The sequence below is a fragment of the Herpailurus yagouaroundi genome, unplaced genomic scaffold (assembly GCF_014898765.1).
Source record: "Herpailurus yagouaroundi ecotype Mexico unplaced genomic scaffold, PumYag 67903, whole genome shotgun sequence".
Lineage (NCBI taxonomy): Eukaryota > Metazoa > Chordata > Mammalia > Carnivora > Felidae > Herpailurus > Herpailurus yagouaroundi.
The window spans coordinates 1-16846 of record NW_024420693.1 but is presented as its reverse complement, the minus strand read 5'-3'; the positions used below and the strand labels follow the sequence as shown (position 1 = coordinate 16846).

Here is a 16846-nt window from a genome sequence, read left to right as displayed (position 1 = left end):
GAGCATGTGGACAAATTCCTTGTCATAAATCTCATTCTGTATATATACATCTTGTGGTTCTGTTTCTCTGGAGAACCCTGATTAATAAAGGCTGCCTGAAGTCTATCCATGAACCCAAGATATCAATGCACATCATTTTAAGAAGCCCTGCCCTAGAGGATTTTAGGTCTCAGGATTTGTCTACAAGGCATAGAATACACATAACAAATCTGGTCTCAAGTCTTCAGGACCCAATGTTATTTTGCCCTGATCTTGTTTGTGTACATAGCCTTTACCAGCTTTCCTTTTTTTACCACCTTTCCTCATAGTCCAAGCAGCACTCCTACGTGGGGCACATATTTCAGGTCAGAACTACATGACCTCAAAAATCTCATACTCCACAGGGGTAGCAGATGCTTACTTATGATGTTACAAAGCTGCAGAGAAACTGGCTCTGGGGACCATGTCATCCTGTGCTGCCACCATGCTATCCTCTGGCGACTTGATGACCCAGCTGACAGCTCCCAGTCTCCTCCTTTACTGTAGGCTCCATATCTAGCATCTGGGAAGGTTACAGAACCTGTTTGACAGGCCCATGGTGATGACAGTCTTCATGTGACTCTCATTGCTGCCTGCAGATGTGGAGTTACTGCTGACAATCTGATTTGTGGAGACATCACTGGGGGAGTAAAACAAAAAACCAATCATATCATGTGTTTGGGATATCTGGAAGAATGATCCCAGCTAATATTTTCTTGAGAGAGTTTAAGAGTTTGTCTTCATTACTTTCTTACACCATACACAAAAATAAACTCAAAATGGATGAAAGACCTAAATGCAAGACAGGAAACCATCAAAACCTTAGAAAATAGGCAACAACCTCTTGGCCTCAGCCACAGCAATTTCTTGCTCTACGTCTCCAGAGGCAAAGGAAATAAATACAGAAATGAAAATAAAAAGCTTCTGCATTGCAAAGGAAACAATCAACAACACTAAAAGGCAACTGACAGAATGGGAGAAGATATTTGCAAATGACATATCAGATAAAGGGTTACTGTCCAAAATCTATAAAGAACTTACCAAACTCAACACCTGAAAAATAAATAATCCAGTGAAGAAATGGGCAGAAGACATGAACAGACACTTTTACAACCAAAACATCTAGATGGCCAACAGACACATGAAAAAATGTTAAATGTCACTCATCATCAGGGAAACACAAATCAAAGCCACACAGAGATACGACCTCACACTGTCAGAGTGGCTAAAATCAACAACTGAGGAAACAACAGATGCTGGTGAGGGTGTGGAGAAATGGGAACCCTCTTGAACTGTTGGTGGGAATGGAAACTGGTGCAGTCATTCTGAAAAACAGTGTGGAGCTTCCTCAAAAAATTAAAAATAGAACCACCCTATGATCCAGCAGTAGCACTACTAGGAATTTATCCAAAGGATACAGGAGTGCTGATACATAGCGGCACATGTATCCCAATGTTTATAGCAGCACTTTCAACAATAGCCAAATTACCAACTGATGAATGGGTAAAGAAGATGTGGTTTATATATACAATGGAATACTACTTGGCAATGAGGAAGAATGAAATCCTGCCATTTGCAACAATGTGGATGGAACTGGAGAGTATTATGCTAAGTGAAATAAGTCAGTCAGAGAAAGACCGATATCACATGTTTTCACTCATACGTGGAACTTGAGAAACTTAACAGAAGACCACGGGGGAAGGGAAGGGGAAAAAATAGTTTCAAACAGAGAGGCAGGCAAACCATAAGAGACTCTTAAATACAGAGAACAAACTGAAGGTTGACAGTGGGGCTGGGGAAGGGGGAAATGGGTGATGGGCATTGAGGAGGGCACTTGTTGGGATGAGCACTGGATGTTTTAAGCAATGAATCACAGGAATCTACCTCCAAAACCAAGAGCACACCATATACACTGTATGTTAGCCAACTTGACAATAAATTATATTAAAAAAAAAGAATTGGTCTTCATTAAACCTGTATATATAATAAAAGAGAGATAAGGCAGAAGAAAGGGAAAATTTTTTCTATTTACTTAAACTGATTTGTACATGGCTACCCACGGAAAAAAACTGAAATGTCACATGATTCTATTTATATGATTACCCCTACAGATTATTGCAGACAATACTAAAGTATTTCCTAATACTAAAGACAAAAGCAAATACTATCATAAAGAATTGATATCTACCATAGAGAGCTCCCCATAACAATTTGAATCTGTAAATTCTCAACTGATATATCCAGTGGGGCTAAGATGGGTGTGTGTGTGTGGGGGGGGGGGAGAATTCTCAAACACTGAGTGACTATAAGTTGGCTTAGTTTTTTGTAGGGTATTTGAAAATATCTACAAAACTTTTGATGGCCATACTAATGGATGTGTTAAGTTTCCAAATAATCTAGAGGAATATCTACACAAATGTACAAAGATAATCATACAATACTTTTCATAGGAAAAAATTAAAAACAATCCGAAGACAGACCAAATGTCCCTCTATAGATATGTCCCTGTGGTAGAATTCCATACGGCCATGAAAACAACCACATAGATCTACATGTACTGACATAAAAGGATGAATTGCTATACTTTGAGTGAAAGGAAGTAGTATATAAAATGTTATCTGATATACATAAAAAAAGGAAATCATAGAGTTTAGCTTTTCTTTACTTAGGCAACAAATGACATAGAAAGAAGCTTCAGACATTGTAGAAAGTATTTTCATCTTCCAGTAATTTCTCTGCTACTCCAAATAAATATTTGGTATCCAGAATCACTTCAAATACCTTCTATTCTACCCTGTCCGGTGGAGAAGAGCAATTATCTTCACTTCTCAGGCAAAACAGGAAACCCAGTTTCCTTAAAAAGAAACCTAGAATAGAACTGTTATCTGTCCACCCAGCCCTACAGAGACTTGCGTCAACGTGTGGAAATCAGGACTCAGCTCTTTGCCATGCATAAATGCTGTCTTAGTCTGTCCCGGCTGCTATGACAGAGCAACATAGACAGGGGCTTGTACACAACAGAAAGTTTATTTCTCACAGTTCTGGAGGCTGGAAGCCCAAAATCAAGGCACCAGCAAATTCACAATCTGACAAAGGGCTATTTCCTCTTCATAGGTGGCCATCTTTTGACTATGTCCTCACAGGGCAGAAAAAGGTTAAGGAGCTCCCTGGGACCATCTTTGTAAGGGCACTAATCCCAGTCCTGTGGGCTCCAATCACCTCCTAAACACCCTGCCTCCTAATGCCCTCACCTTGGGCATTAGGGTGTCCATACATGAATTGGTGGAGGCATGAGCCTTTAGTCTACGGCAAATGCCCAGTGGTTCTCTGCTGTGTCTCCATCCCAATGCCTATCAGCCACCGCCATCTTTATATGAGTCCGTATATGTGGAGAGCTTTCCCAGAGCCAATTCCAGTGTTTCATGTGCATGAGCCCAGCTTACCCCTCAGAACAAGCTTCACCTTCCTGGTTCACAAAATAAGAAAACTGGAACCAAGAGAAGCTAGTGGAGCCCAAGGTCACACCCTGGGAAGCTGGCGGCCTACACCAGAATCTGCACACTCTTCTCACTTCACCCCCTCACCTGCCTGGGAAAGCAGCCATGGGCTTTGGGTGATCTTGCAGTGATCTGTAGGAGCCCCATGTTATAAGCACTGCCCACCACACATGTTCGCTGGTAAGTCAGGGCTCCCAGAAAGAAATGTAGTCCCTTAAAGCCACAACAGATCTCAGTGTCCAGGTAGAAACTTACACTCTGGAAACGAGCTCATTCCCTTTGGAGGAAATAATTTCTTCTGTGTACGAAATGGTACCCACTGCCACTCAGGATTCTGAGAGTGTGCTGTAGCACACAAAGCACGGAGTGCCAAGACAGGGCTGGTCTCTTTGAAACACTATTGTCGGTTTGTTGTTTTGTTTTGTTTTGTTTTGTTTTGTTGATAGCATTTTCCAGGGATATCCATATCAATATCTCCAACTGCATGTGGTCTTTTTACCAAATGACCTTGTCACACCTTGCATTGAATGACGGGGTCTATGTTCCTCTTCTTTAATTTTTTTTTTCAACGTTTATTTATTTTTGGGACAGAGAGAGACAGAGCATGAACGGGGGAGGGGCAGAGAGAGAGGGAGACACAGAATCAGAAACAGGCTCCAGGCTCTGAGCCATCAGCCCAGAGCCTGATGCGGGGCTCGTACTCCCAGACCGCGAGATCGTGACCTGGCTGAAGTCGGATGCTTAACCGACTGCGCCACCCAGGCGCCCCAGTTCCTCTTCTTTAAAAATATTTTTTAATGTTTATTTTTCAGATGCAGAAAGAGAGAGACAGAGAGAGACAGAGAATGAGTGGGGGAGTGGCAGAGAGAGGCAGACACAGAATCCGAAGCAGGCCTCAGGCTCTGAGCTGGTAGCACAGAGCCCGACACAGGGTTCGAACTCACAGACTGTGAGATCATGACCTGAGTCGACATCAGACACTTAACCGACTGAGTCGCCCAGGTCCTCTTATGTCCCCTCTTCTTGAACCCGGTGGAATCTGATAACTGTCCCAGAAACAGAACAGTCTTCTGAGACTGAGCATAAAAATGCCATACTCCTCCACCCTGCTATGGGGACATGTGCTCCCGGATCCCAGCTGCCAGGTGGATTCTTATTCAGAAATATTCATTCCCTCAACAGGGTGGACCTTTCTGCTCAGATGCGGTTGGGTCCCTCTGTGTGACTTGCTTTGCCCAATGGAATTACATGGAAGGGACAGTGTGCCAGTTCTGAGCCCAGGCCCTAAGAAGCCGGGTGTTCCACTCACTCTCTCCTATTTCTGCCATTGCCACATGGAGACCAGGAGGGTGCGAGACGCACAAAGCAGAGCCCACTGACCCAGCCTGGATCAGAAAACCTTCGGCCAAGGCACGGACCTGAGAGAACCAGTGAGCGACTGTTGTTTTCAGGCATGCTTTTGGTGTGTCAGGCGGCACAGCTGTACTTAGCCACAACAGGGATTTGGGGCATTCTCGTCCTGCTGACATGACCAGCCCTGAAAAAAGGCTCTGGCCTCACAGACAGAGGTGATCTGGGCTGCGGCTGTGGAGCTTAGAACTGGGAGGAAACAATGATCTTACTAGCCTCTCACCACCTCAAGTCGTGACCACAGCTAAGTCGTGAAAGAGACTCGTGTTATTAGAGAATGTGACTAATGTGTGCTGATATCACCCAGTGAAGCTGTGAGGGTGATGGTTTTATACAAGCAGCCATAAGTAAATAAATAAACTGTAAACGAAGCCCCTGACAGTGGAATCGGAAAACTGGAGTTTGTTGGAACAGCAATCTACTATCTCCATGCTCGTGGTGCATTTTTCACAAAACATTTTGTAAAACCTTGGCATGAAGCCTTTAGAGCTTTCCTGTTGCTTCAAATAAAGCAAAGTGACTTGCTAGTATAGCAGAAGGGCTATGTTTTAATACAACCCTTATGCATTTCCGAGCAACGTCAATGCCTCCTCTCTCTAAATGCCACGAAGAGCCCAGAACCGCAGAGCTGCAGAAACAGCCTCCCTGCAGCAGGAACAACCACAGTCCACACTGGGTCTGAGAAGCTCGTCAAAGTAGCCATAAGGGTCATGACAAGTTTATGTTAAGAGAGAAAGTAGACACTCTGCTGCACTCCTCTATCGGATGACACTGCTGAACACCCAGTCCTCATCTGCAGACAGGATCAAGGAGCCATTTTCACGCGGGTGCCTGTGGATGACCCTGGACAGAAAGAACATAGGCAACAACAGCAGCTCTTTTGTTTGGCGCTGAATGAGCTCCATACATCTGTGCACTATGTGCATGAGGTAAGAGTGATGGAAACATCTTATCTTTGCCAAGGAAGATATGCAGAAGGCCAATGAGCACATGAGAAAGTGTTCACCCCTATCAGCCATTAGAGGAATGCCAGTTTAAGCCAGGATGATCATCTTTACACACCTATTAGATAGGGTGAAATACAAAGAGTGATAACACTTAATGCTGGTGAGGATGTGGAGAAACTGGGCCACTCAGCCATTGCTAGTGGGAATGTAACATGGTACAGCTATTCTAGAATACGGTTTAGTGGTTTCTGATTTTTAATGTTTTATTGAGATATAATTGAGATATAACATTGTATTAAAGTGTACAACATAATGATTTGACATATGTATAAATGGCAAAATGATCACCACAATAGCTTTAATTAACATCCATTACCTCACGAGGTTATAATTATTTGCATTGTGATGAGAACTTTTAGGTTTTCCTCTCAGCAACTTTCAAATATACAGTACTGTTCACCATATTCTCCACACTGGTTATTACAGCCCAAGAACTTATTTATCTATCTAATAACTGGAAGTTTATACCTTTTATCTTCCTGTCCCCATGTCCCCCACACAAAGCAGTTTCTTACAAAGGGAAACATTCTATTACCCTATGACTCAGCAATCACACTCTTTGTTTACCCCCTTTCAACCATCCCCTCCTCCTTGAGAGTGTTTCAGGTGTCACTGACCAAACCTATCTCCAGGACCAAGCCCGACATCTCTTCCTTCATCTACAAGCCACAAAGATGTATTTAAAATGAGCACCTGTGGCAGGCTCATTAGAACAAATGGAACAATTCCAAGACTGTCTATGCTATTCGACAAGATCCTTTCTCTTTTCTGAGGATGCCATCCTTAGAAATAGATAAGTCTGTAATGTCAAGAGGAGTATAAGAAGTCGGAGAGTGAAGCCAATAGCCAGAATCAGAGTGGATGGGCGTCATCACATTGGGGGTGATGACATCGCTCACAGAGAGGTTTGTCCCACACCTACTAAGCTACTGATTGAATCCAGCTGTGCTTGAAGAGAAACTGCCCTGTTTCCCATGCAAAGACAATATACTATTTTCAAGCCTACTGAGTTAGGTTTCTGTCATTTGAAACTGGAAGAGTGATGTCTACTAGAGAAACCGGTACTTGGAAATAGAGTCTTACAAATAAAAGTCTGTACAATGTGGATTGGCTGAGCTGTGATAGGGTGGATACAGTAAGGATACCACTGCCCTTATTAAGTAAGCTGAGAAGCTGGAAATGTCTGTTACAAGGTGGTTGACCTGTTATCTATTGTCCCTGGGGGTATAGACAATGCATAACCAGGCTGGAATATTAGGAAATTTGGCAGAAAAATGTGAGAATGTAGAATGTAGTGGTTACTCCTTGCTGCCTGCGCTAAGATCCAGCAAGAAATGCAGTTCCTTTACAGAGAAACTTCTACACATGCCAGCCAATCTGGAAACAGGGAAGAGAAGGATACCTTGTTAAGAGAGACCAGTTATGTGCACAATAATTAGAGATGTTTTAGATTCTGTTCATCTTTTTACCTGCAGGGTTAGAGGCACTATTCTCTGCCTCAGGCTAATGTTGGAATTGAAGCTAAAGATGAAACAGAATGTAAGATAGCAGGAGGAACAAACAGCTTTTTATTTCAGGCTTTTTTTTTTAATATTCTTTACATTTTGACCTCCTTCCCCTTTCTCCCATCCACAGCCCCCGTGTCTGGAAACTTTTTTCTGTATCAATTAGCTTAGTTTGTTTTTCTTTGTTTGTTTGATTTTTGGTGTTTTGTTTTGATTCCACATATGGAAGAGATTATATAGTATTTACCTTTGTTTGCCTGACTTATTGCACTTGGGATAATGACCATTAAGGTCCATCCATATTGTCACAAATGGAAAAATTCCATTTTTTTTATGGCTGAGTAAGTGTGTATATATTCCACATTTTCTTTATGCACTCATTCATTAATTGACATTTAGGCTGTTTCTATATCTTGACTCTTTTAAATAATACTGAAATGGATATGTAGTAGATATATCATTTCCAGGTAGTATTTTCATTTTCTATGAATAATATCCAGAAGTGGGAATTCTGGATGTTACAGTAGTTCTATTTCTAATTTGGCGGGTATCTCTATATTGTTTTCCAAATGAACTGCACCAGTTTACATTTCCACCAACAGTATACAAGACAGTCCTTTTCTCCACATCCTTACTATGCTTTTTATTTCTTGTCTTTTTGATAACAGCCATCTCAACAGGCGTGAGGTATCATCTCAATGTGATTTGCATTTACTGGTGATTAACGACGATGAGCATATTTTCATGTACTTGTTGGCCATCCATGAATCTTCTTTGGAAAAAATGTTTATTCATATCATCTATATATGTGTTAGTTTATTTCTGGGATTTCTTTTCTATTCTGTTCCAACCATCTATGTGTTTGTTTTCTTGCCAGTAAGAAGGACATGGGTTTTCTCTGTATTATTTCTTACAATTGCATATGACTATAATTATCTCAAAAGAAAATGTTTAATGAAAAGAAAAAGCTTATCAGTATGTTGAGAAGCTAAATGAGTTAAGTGAGGGCCATTTCTTAGCCACTAGCATCCATTTCCTCTTGTCTTGGTAGGAGCAGCATGCTTTCTTTTGTGGTTTCTTCTTCCCCATTACATACAGTCTTGAGGGGGCTGTATTAAGATGCCTTTCCCTCCCTTAGACACGGGATGAAATATTGACAGACATTGTCTTCCAGGTTTTTCAATCTGGAAGCAGAATGATGCAAGGATGGAAGAAACAATGTGAATTCTTTTATTATAGCAACTGAGCCCTGACCACATTGCTGACTAGTTCCTGCTGCTTAGTTGCCAGATTTGCCCTGGATTCTAATTGTTTCAGTCCTGACATCTGTTTCTTTAGCATTGCTATCAACTCTGTCAACAACCAAGTATCTTCTCCAAAATTCTATTAAAAAAAAAAGAATCTAATTGGTTTGGATTACCTGCCTTTTGCTCTTCAAAGATATCTTAAAATACCTGAGCTGTCAATTACCCTAGTTTCACATCATGTCAGTTTTCTTACTTTTTGCATATGGACTAATTTAGAGTTCGCCAACATTGGGATATGCATCATTGGGACATGCAACAAGGATTCAAAGACTCTTTCAGGCAGAAGTCACTGTGAAAGGAAATGCAGTGATGTATTTAAACCATGTAACAATGCCTAACATATCACAAGCTGTTGACAACTACTACAAAGGTGGTGATGACAATGATGGTGATGATGTTGGTTTCCTGGACTGTAGAATGTCTGAAGCAAAAGTTGCAAGTAACTTGCTCTTGTTGTTGATAAAGTGAAACCAAGTAGACTGATGATCTTAATAAGTAGTTGATATACTTGTAATAATCTGGCCATCTGAATGCAGATAATAATAATACTAACCATGTTATAAGCATTTTTTTCTACTAAATAATTTAAAACATTTTCTGTACTTGCTTGAACATTAATTTTTTCGTGAAATTTTTCCTTCACATATAGTTTGGAAGGAAAATTTGACTGCCTTGGATGAATTATCACAGATGAAAGTTGGAAAAAGAAACAGAAAAATATGTAAACATAAATGTGAATATTTCAGCTCCATTTATTCATTTTTAATGTGACCAAAATGAGAGCAACTTTATGCATGGATGTACTTTGCAAATAAAAAAAAATGAAATCTAAAAGAATTGAAAGTCATCATTTGGCTCTGCTGCCCATATTTTTAGTGCAGCATGCAACTTTTCTTATTAATCAAGCACCTGCCGACCCAATCATTGAGATACTGGGCTCAATGGTGTAGTAGACATGAACATGACTTTGAGGAGCTCAGCCTAGCCAGGATTACCAAAAACTTGTAAACACTGTAACAGGCACCTGAGCACTCTGAAGTCTAGAATCTGTGGAAACACAAAGAAAAAATCCATTTACTGGCTTTTCATTAGGGGACTGGAGGGAAGAACAGGATTCTACCAGGCACTTAAAGAGGTAGAATGGTAATAAAGAGCTTTCTTTAATAAAGGTAAATAAAGGTAATAAAGGTAATAAAGGCACAGCTTGCCAAAGGCACTGAGGCACAGGAGACCCCCTCGGGCAACATCAGGTCATCACAGTAGCCCACTGACGGAGCACACCATTCATTGCTTTGTGACAGGGATGAGAGATGAGCCTGGAAATGCCATTTAGGGCCAGCAGTAAAGAATGGCAGAAAACAAAGATAATGATGAGAGTGATGGTGCTCCTTCAGAATGGGATAAAAGGATGAGCCCAGGGATAACACTGTGAAGGACTAAGTAGTCCAACAGTCACGGACAATTAGTCAGAAACCATTTGCTATGACTTCACACCATGCAAAATAAAAAATTTAAAATGTGATATTACCTCTAGCATAATGGGTCAAACGTGAGACAATATGTATTTTAGGTTCTGTGGGTATAGTTAGGACATGTATGCCTCATTTATCAGTTTGGGAGTACAACTTAAGAATGTTAACCAGATGTAGCTTGGTTTTTTTAGCGTATATGCTTACTTATTTATGGTTCATTTCACTAATCTGGTAACCTGGTTCACAGGAAGTAAAGAAATCGGTAGGTATTGCCTATGTATCAAATTCTCAAATAAATATTTTCTGAATGAAGCAAGGTTTTTGGAAGGATTTTTTGTGACCTCACAAGGAAGCAGTATTAAATTAGCCCTACTCTATGCTCATGCCTGACGTGTATTATCTCATTTAATCTTCACAAGAGTCCTCTGAGGAAAATCTACTTATTGCCCCATGTCCTCACTGAAGAAACTGAGGCTGAGTACATTGGGGAACCTACCGGGGACCCACACCAAGAGAACTGTATAATGGCCATGCAGGCCCAGCCCTGACTCCAAATCCCTGTAGAGAATCCCTCTGACCACTGCGCTCCCAGAGTACAGAGTGCTGGAAACAACATGTGAGGAAGATCACTTGGGTGTCTCAGGCATGTAGTAGGTCTGGGAAAGGAGGTCGTCAACCACTCACTGTTTAGACATATGGAATCCTGTTTATAAGGAGAGCATAACCAGTCGTTAGAGGGGAAAATCATAGACTCCTGATAAATAATTTTTTGCTTGAGATAAATGTCTTTCTGAAACATTTTAAATTAAATCTGAAGAAAAGCACGTCAGATAGTGAGGACCATAATAATCCGTAACACAAAGACTGGGGAGGAAAAGCTGTTTCCACAATCTGCCAGTCCTCCTTTTATTAAACCATATTATTCTGTAAATTACCCTTTTCTGTTGGTTTTGAGAAAGGCTTGAGAGGGAAGAACAATCCCTACTTGGGGGGGGGGGCAGGAAGGGAGCATTACAAAATAAGACACTTTCCCTGGACACCCCTCCCATCTGCCCCCTTCCCTGAAATGACTTGAGCCTTGCCCAGTGCATACCCTGTTTGGGGGACTGCCGGCCCTCTCCAGATTCTTCCATACCCAGGGGCATCCCATCCTGACACAGTGATAACACCTCTCCCTGTGGGCTCTGCATCCTTTACCTGCCCCACCTTTGATCAGGATAAACAGGAACCACTAGACTAGATTATCCTGTTCTCATCCTTCCAGGAGATTTTCACCAAAAAAGCTAGGACTAAAGGACAGGCAGGGTGATGCTGAAAACCCACCTGGGGCTTCCTATGAGGTTCTTTTCATGAACCACCTTCCAACAGATAAGTGCATGGTAATTAGTTGATGTAGGTCCCAGGGAGATTCTGGACCCTCCCCCTCCAAAGGGCTGTCCCTGGTCCTCCACCTTACCTCTCCCTGGGGCCACTGAAGCAGGCACAAATTCCCCTGGGATAATTAGGGACCCAGGCATCACATGCCCCAGCAGCCCAGAATTCCAGGGCACAGAGGCCCCTCCCACAGGATGGATCAGCCAATTGCAGTGCAGGCAGGTGGGGCACAAGGCTGGTAGGGTCAATCTCAGACCTTAAATGAACAGCCTCCCAACCATTGCCAGGCCTCCTGGACATCCCCTGACCTAAAGCTGTGACTGAAACTGCACAACTACATCTGCCACAGGTGGGATCCCCAGAACTGGCATGAAGGGTGGGCCACCTCTGAAAACACTGGGGACAGCTGCTTTGGGGATCCGGGGTTTGGGGCTCCCAGGAGGCACTTTTCCAGGACCTGACCCCTCCAGACATGGCAGCTTGCCCCCACACACCAGGACTCAGGACTCCTCACTCCCTGCACTGCCATTTACATGTTCTGGAAGCAGGAGGCAGGTCACAGGGCAGGGAGTGGGAGCACTGCACATCACACATCCTCAGCCTTCCTCCACGGCCTGTGTAAACACTCAGGAGGATAAATTCAATCTTTTTGCTCTACTTCAGTGGCTCTAACATCTCAGAAGGAAGAATGGCTTTTTAGGTGGTTTGATCTAATCAGACACTCATTCTTTTCCTTTCCTAGGTTTTCAAACATGCATCCTGCCTTCTTCCTGGCTACCTTTTGCCTGGGAATAGTGTCAGCTGCTCCACAAGTCAATCAGAGCTTAGATGAACAATGGTCCCAGTGGAAGGCAACACACGGGAAAATATATAGCATGGTTGGTAACATTTAAACTTTCCAGGGGGACCCCTGAAAGAACATTCAATGCTGGTAGGAGTTCATAGCAAGGAGTAGCTTCTTGAGGCCGCTCTTACCAAGTCAGTAAGCAGGGCACTGGGACTGTGCACAACATGGGCATATGTCCTGCTGTATGGTTGTGGAGAACAATTCCCAGAAGCCTCAGGCCATCCCTGGGTGTGGGATATCCTCCTCTCTGTAAGCACATCCACTAGGTGTAGGTCTTTAGGTTTTTTTATTTTTATTTTTTTAAACATGTATTTATTTTTTAGAGAAAGAGAGAGACAGATATTGAGCAGGAGAGGAACAGAGAGAGAGGAAGACATAGAAACCTAAACAGGCTCCAGGCTCTGAGCTGTCAGCACAGAGCCTGACACTGGGCTCGAACCCCGGAACCATGAGATCATGTCCTGAGCCCAAGTTGGATGCTTAACTGACTGAGCCACTCAGGCATCCCAGGTCATTCCTAGGATTTAAATAGGAATATAGATGATAAGTTAAATATTTATCTCCAGGATGAAGAAGGACAGAAGAGAGCAGTGTGGGAGAGGAATATGCAAATGATTGAACAGCAAAATCGGGAACACAGCCAAGGGAAACACAGCTAACAATGGCAATGAATGGCTTTGGTGACATGATGAGTGTGGCACGGATTGTTGGATGTTTCATGCTTCCTTTAAGTACTTTTTCAAAACATCTCATGCTTGCCAACATTCTGTTTCCTTTTCCTTGAAGACCAGTGAAGAATTCAAGCAGGTGTTGAATGACCTTAAAATCCAGAAACACAAAAAGGGGAAAGTGTTCCAAGCCCCTGTCTTTGCTGAGATCCCTTCATCTGTGGACTGGAGAGAGAAAGGCTATGTGACTTCCATGAAGGATCAAGTGGGACAATATTCAGCAGATCCCTCTCAAGAGTAAAGCCAAAATGAATCAGTGTTGTTGCTTTGGAAATTGAGGCACAATATGCAGTTTGTTATGTTTTAAAAGAATTTTAAGATTTATGGGATGTTGTCAAAGTCTTGCAATTTATTTTGCATGCCAAGAGCGTTTGCATTTTGTTTTCAGGGTGACTGTCATTCTTGTTGGGCTTTTAGTGCAACTGGTGCCCTAGAAGGACTGATGTTTCAGAAAACTGGCAAACTTGTTTCGCTGAGTGAGCAGAACCTGGCGGACTGCTCTTGGACTCATAGCAATAAGGGCTGCCATGGTGGCCTGATGGATAAAGGCTTCCAGTATGTTAAGGACAATGGGGGACTGGACTCAGAGGAATCCTATCCATATCATGCACGGGTAAGTGGAGTTCCTTATCTTTTATCAAAGTTGAGCATTTCAGTAGAAACAGATCCTGTATTTAGAATTCTTGTATGTGATTGTAGACTCTATACTTGCAAATGGTCAGAACTGCCATTAAAATGTATTAGCCTAGCACAGCTCTCTGATCACCTCATTACCATATAGCTGTTCCTACAACTATGTTACACGGTATCACGAACACCATCTTATATACAGTACAGGTCTCCAGAGTGAAAGCTTTATGAACGAGTAGACCCAAAGAGTGTCTCATTGGATAGACACTGCTAATTTTTCAACTTCAAAACAATCAATCCCATTTTATGTCCTGAGATGCTTTATAGCAAACTTGACTTGGAAATCATTCAGCTAAACAGTCTTGCACTCCTGTTCCCCTGGAGGTGGATGGTAGTGATCAAGTCTCTCCCCCTTTACCTTTGAAAGAACGAATCCTGCAAATACAAGCCTGAGAATTCTGTTGCCAACGTGACTGCCTTCTGGAGTATCGTAAACAAGGAGGATGGCTTAATGACCACAGTGGCAACTGTGGGGCCTGTCTCTGCTGCTGTAGATGCAAGCCTGAATTCCTTCCAGTTCTATAAAAAAGGTCAGCATGTGTCTACATAGAAAAGTAGGCAGGACAAATGGGGAACCACCATCATATGAGGCAAGATAGACCCTTTTCTGTGTACAGATCAGGAGGGTATGGATTTCACATAGTTATTCCTTCAGCACATATGATTTTGTGCCTGTTGTTCAGCATGTTGACATGACTTCACCCAAATTCCCCTGCTTTCAAGCACTTCGTAAATATATTCAAATGGCTACATAATTTGATTGGTATAGTTTAACTTACTTTAGTTCTTCCCACCTGTTAGACCTGGAAGATTTCCAAAGAGTTTTACTAGTGAAATGGACACTGGAAAGAACCCCTTGGCTCAAGTGATTGTGTGTTTTTCTGCTGCTTCCCAATGCTGACATGGTAGAATAGAATGACAAAGTTTCAGCGAATGTTCTTCTATGCCTCTTGACTGTTCTTTACAAAAGAGATTGTGATGATGTGTGTGTGATGATGTGCATGAGAGCCTAAATCCCAAGACTTGCTAAACAAAAAGAACTTATTTCTAAGTCTTATTGGATTTATATTCCACCTGAATTTTGAGATGCCTCCTTTACTGCCGTGACTCGGTTATTGTTAGATGTTATCATGTTGCTTTGATGTCCCACCTTGGAATTGAAATTTACTTTTCCAGGCATTTATTATGATCCAAAGTGCAGCAATAAACGCCTGAATCACGGTGTTCTGGTGGTTGGCTATGGCTTTGAAGGAGAAGAATCGGATAACAAAAAATATTGGATTGTCAACAACAGGTATAAAAAGCCAAAAATATTCGTCTTTGGAATTGAAAAGGAAATCCTTTTGGCATCAGTGTTTGGATACAGATCATCAAACCCTTGAGCCCACTTCTGAGACCCCAGAAGTGTTTGCCCTACTTAGCGGGAACAGAGACATATTCATTTGTTGACATTAAGCTACTGTTTCAAACTTGCAAGGGTCCTGCTATAGTTTGAGTAGTACTGCATCCGAAACACATCTGACCCAAGAATTTCCTTTTCCTGTCTCTCATTTTGCAGTTTTGTGAAAGTTTTGGGGATAGATTTCTCTGCTGGGTTGGAACTCAACCATGAACAAGGATGGCCTCTCTTGATTCATCCTGAATCTGTCCTGGCCTCTGAGGCACTGCTGAGTATCAGGTGTTATTGTTCATAAGAGAAATGTGTTTCTTCCTCTGTAATAAATGAAAAACCCAAATTTTTTTCATCTGGGGTGCAAACTGGGGCAAACACGGCTACATACTCATGGCCAAGGACCGGGACAACCACTGTGGAATCGCCACCATGGCCAGCTTTCCTATTGTGTGAGATGATGGTATAAAGAAGACCTTGACTGGCAACAAATTATCCACAAAATGGATTTTATTTTCAAGCCTACCACACCCTGCTGTGTGGGGGAAACACTTGAATCATTTAAAAACCAAGTTGTGATTTGATTGTGTGACATTTTTCACTGTGAATGTTACCACTTCACTCATTACTGCTGTAAATACTTTTGTATGAGTGACTAGTGTAGTAACTTTTGAATTTTCAAGTTTCTTTAAAAATGTATGAAATTTTACTTTTTAAAAGTGAAACAACTGTAGGGGTGCCTGGGTGGCTCCGTTGGAGAGTGTCCAACTCTTGATTTCAACTGAGGTCATGATCTCATGGTTCGAGGGATTGAGCCCCTCGTTGGGCTCTGTGAGCTGACAGTTTAGGATTTTAATTTCTTTAGAGAAACCCACAAACGTGGCCTAACTACCATTAATGTTTTCTTCCACCATAAAATGTTGGAACAAAAAAGAAGGACTTGAATAGTGTGTGATCTCTAACTAAGCTTTAGTGATAATGATTGAAATATATGCGCTGCTGGAATGGAGATTTCTTCACTCTTCTGAGTCCTTTGCTCCTAAAAGAACCAAGTGTTGTAAGTACACACACACTTGTCCAAATTCCACTTTCTAATTTCTGAATCATTTGCTTCCCTTGCAATTTGTTTTGATAGAAATTATAAAGGTCTATGGAATGTGGGAAACACTGGTAATTACTTTATGATACATGCAAGACTTAGGGAGGAGTCAAAATTTGTTTTCTGCTTCATTTCATGTCTATAAGCTTCTCTTAGAAATAGGATTTTTAAGTTTGTTTATTTATTTATTTATTTATTTTGAAAAACAGAAAGGACAAGCAGTGGAAAACTCAGAGAAAGAGGGAGAGAGACAATCCCAAGCAGGCCCCACACTGTCAGTGCACAGCCTGACATGAGACTCAATCTCATGAACTTGAAACCATGACCCGAGCCAAAATCAAGAGTCTATTTCTCAACCGACTGGGCCACCCAAGTGCTCCTCAAAATAGTTTTATGAAAGATGATTTGTGATTTTCCAATTTTTAAATAAATATGAATGGCTTGTAAATTACCTAAGCTTCTAATATCTGCTGAATTGTTCACACATCAGTCAGATCTACCC

At 41.8% G+C, this 16846-nt stretch overlaps 1 protein-coding gene across 1 annotated transcript; it reads left to right on the top strand.

Moving 5' to 3' along the window:
* Nucleotides 1-12338: 12338 nt before the first annotated feature.
* On the top strand, nucleotides 12339-16006 carry LOC121026251 (procathepsin L-like). The gene is given in 8 exon segments (XM_040469118.1): nucleotides 12339-12468; nucleotides 13004-13091; nucleotides 13094-13131; nucleotides 13224-13370; nucleotides 13554-13778; nucleotides 14223-14385; nucleotides 15032-15149; nucleotides 15602-16006. Coding segments are annotated over 8 exon segments (1005 nt in total). The 5' UTR covers nucleotides 12339-12342; the 3' UTR covers nucleotides 15702-16006.
* Nucleotides 16007-16846: the final 840 nt, after the last annotated feature.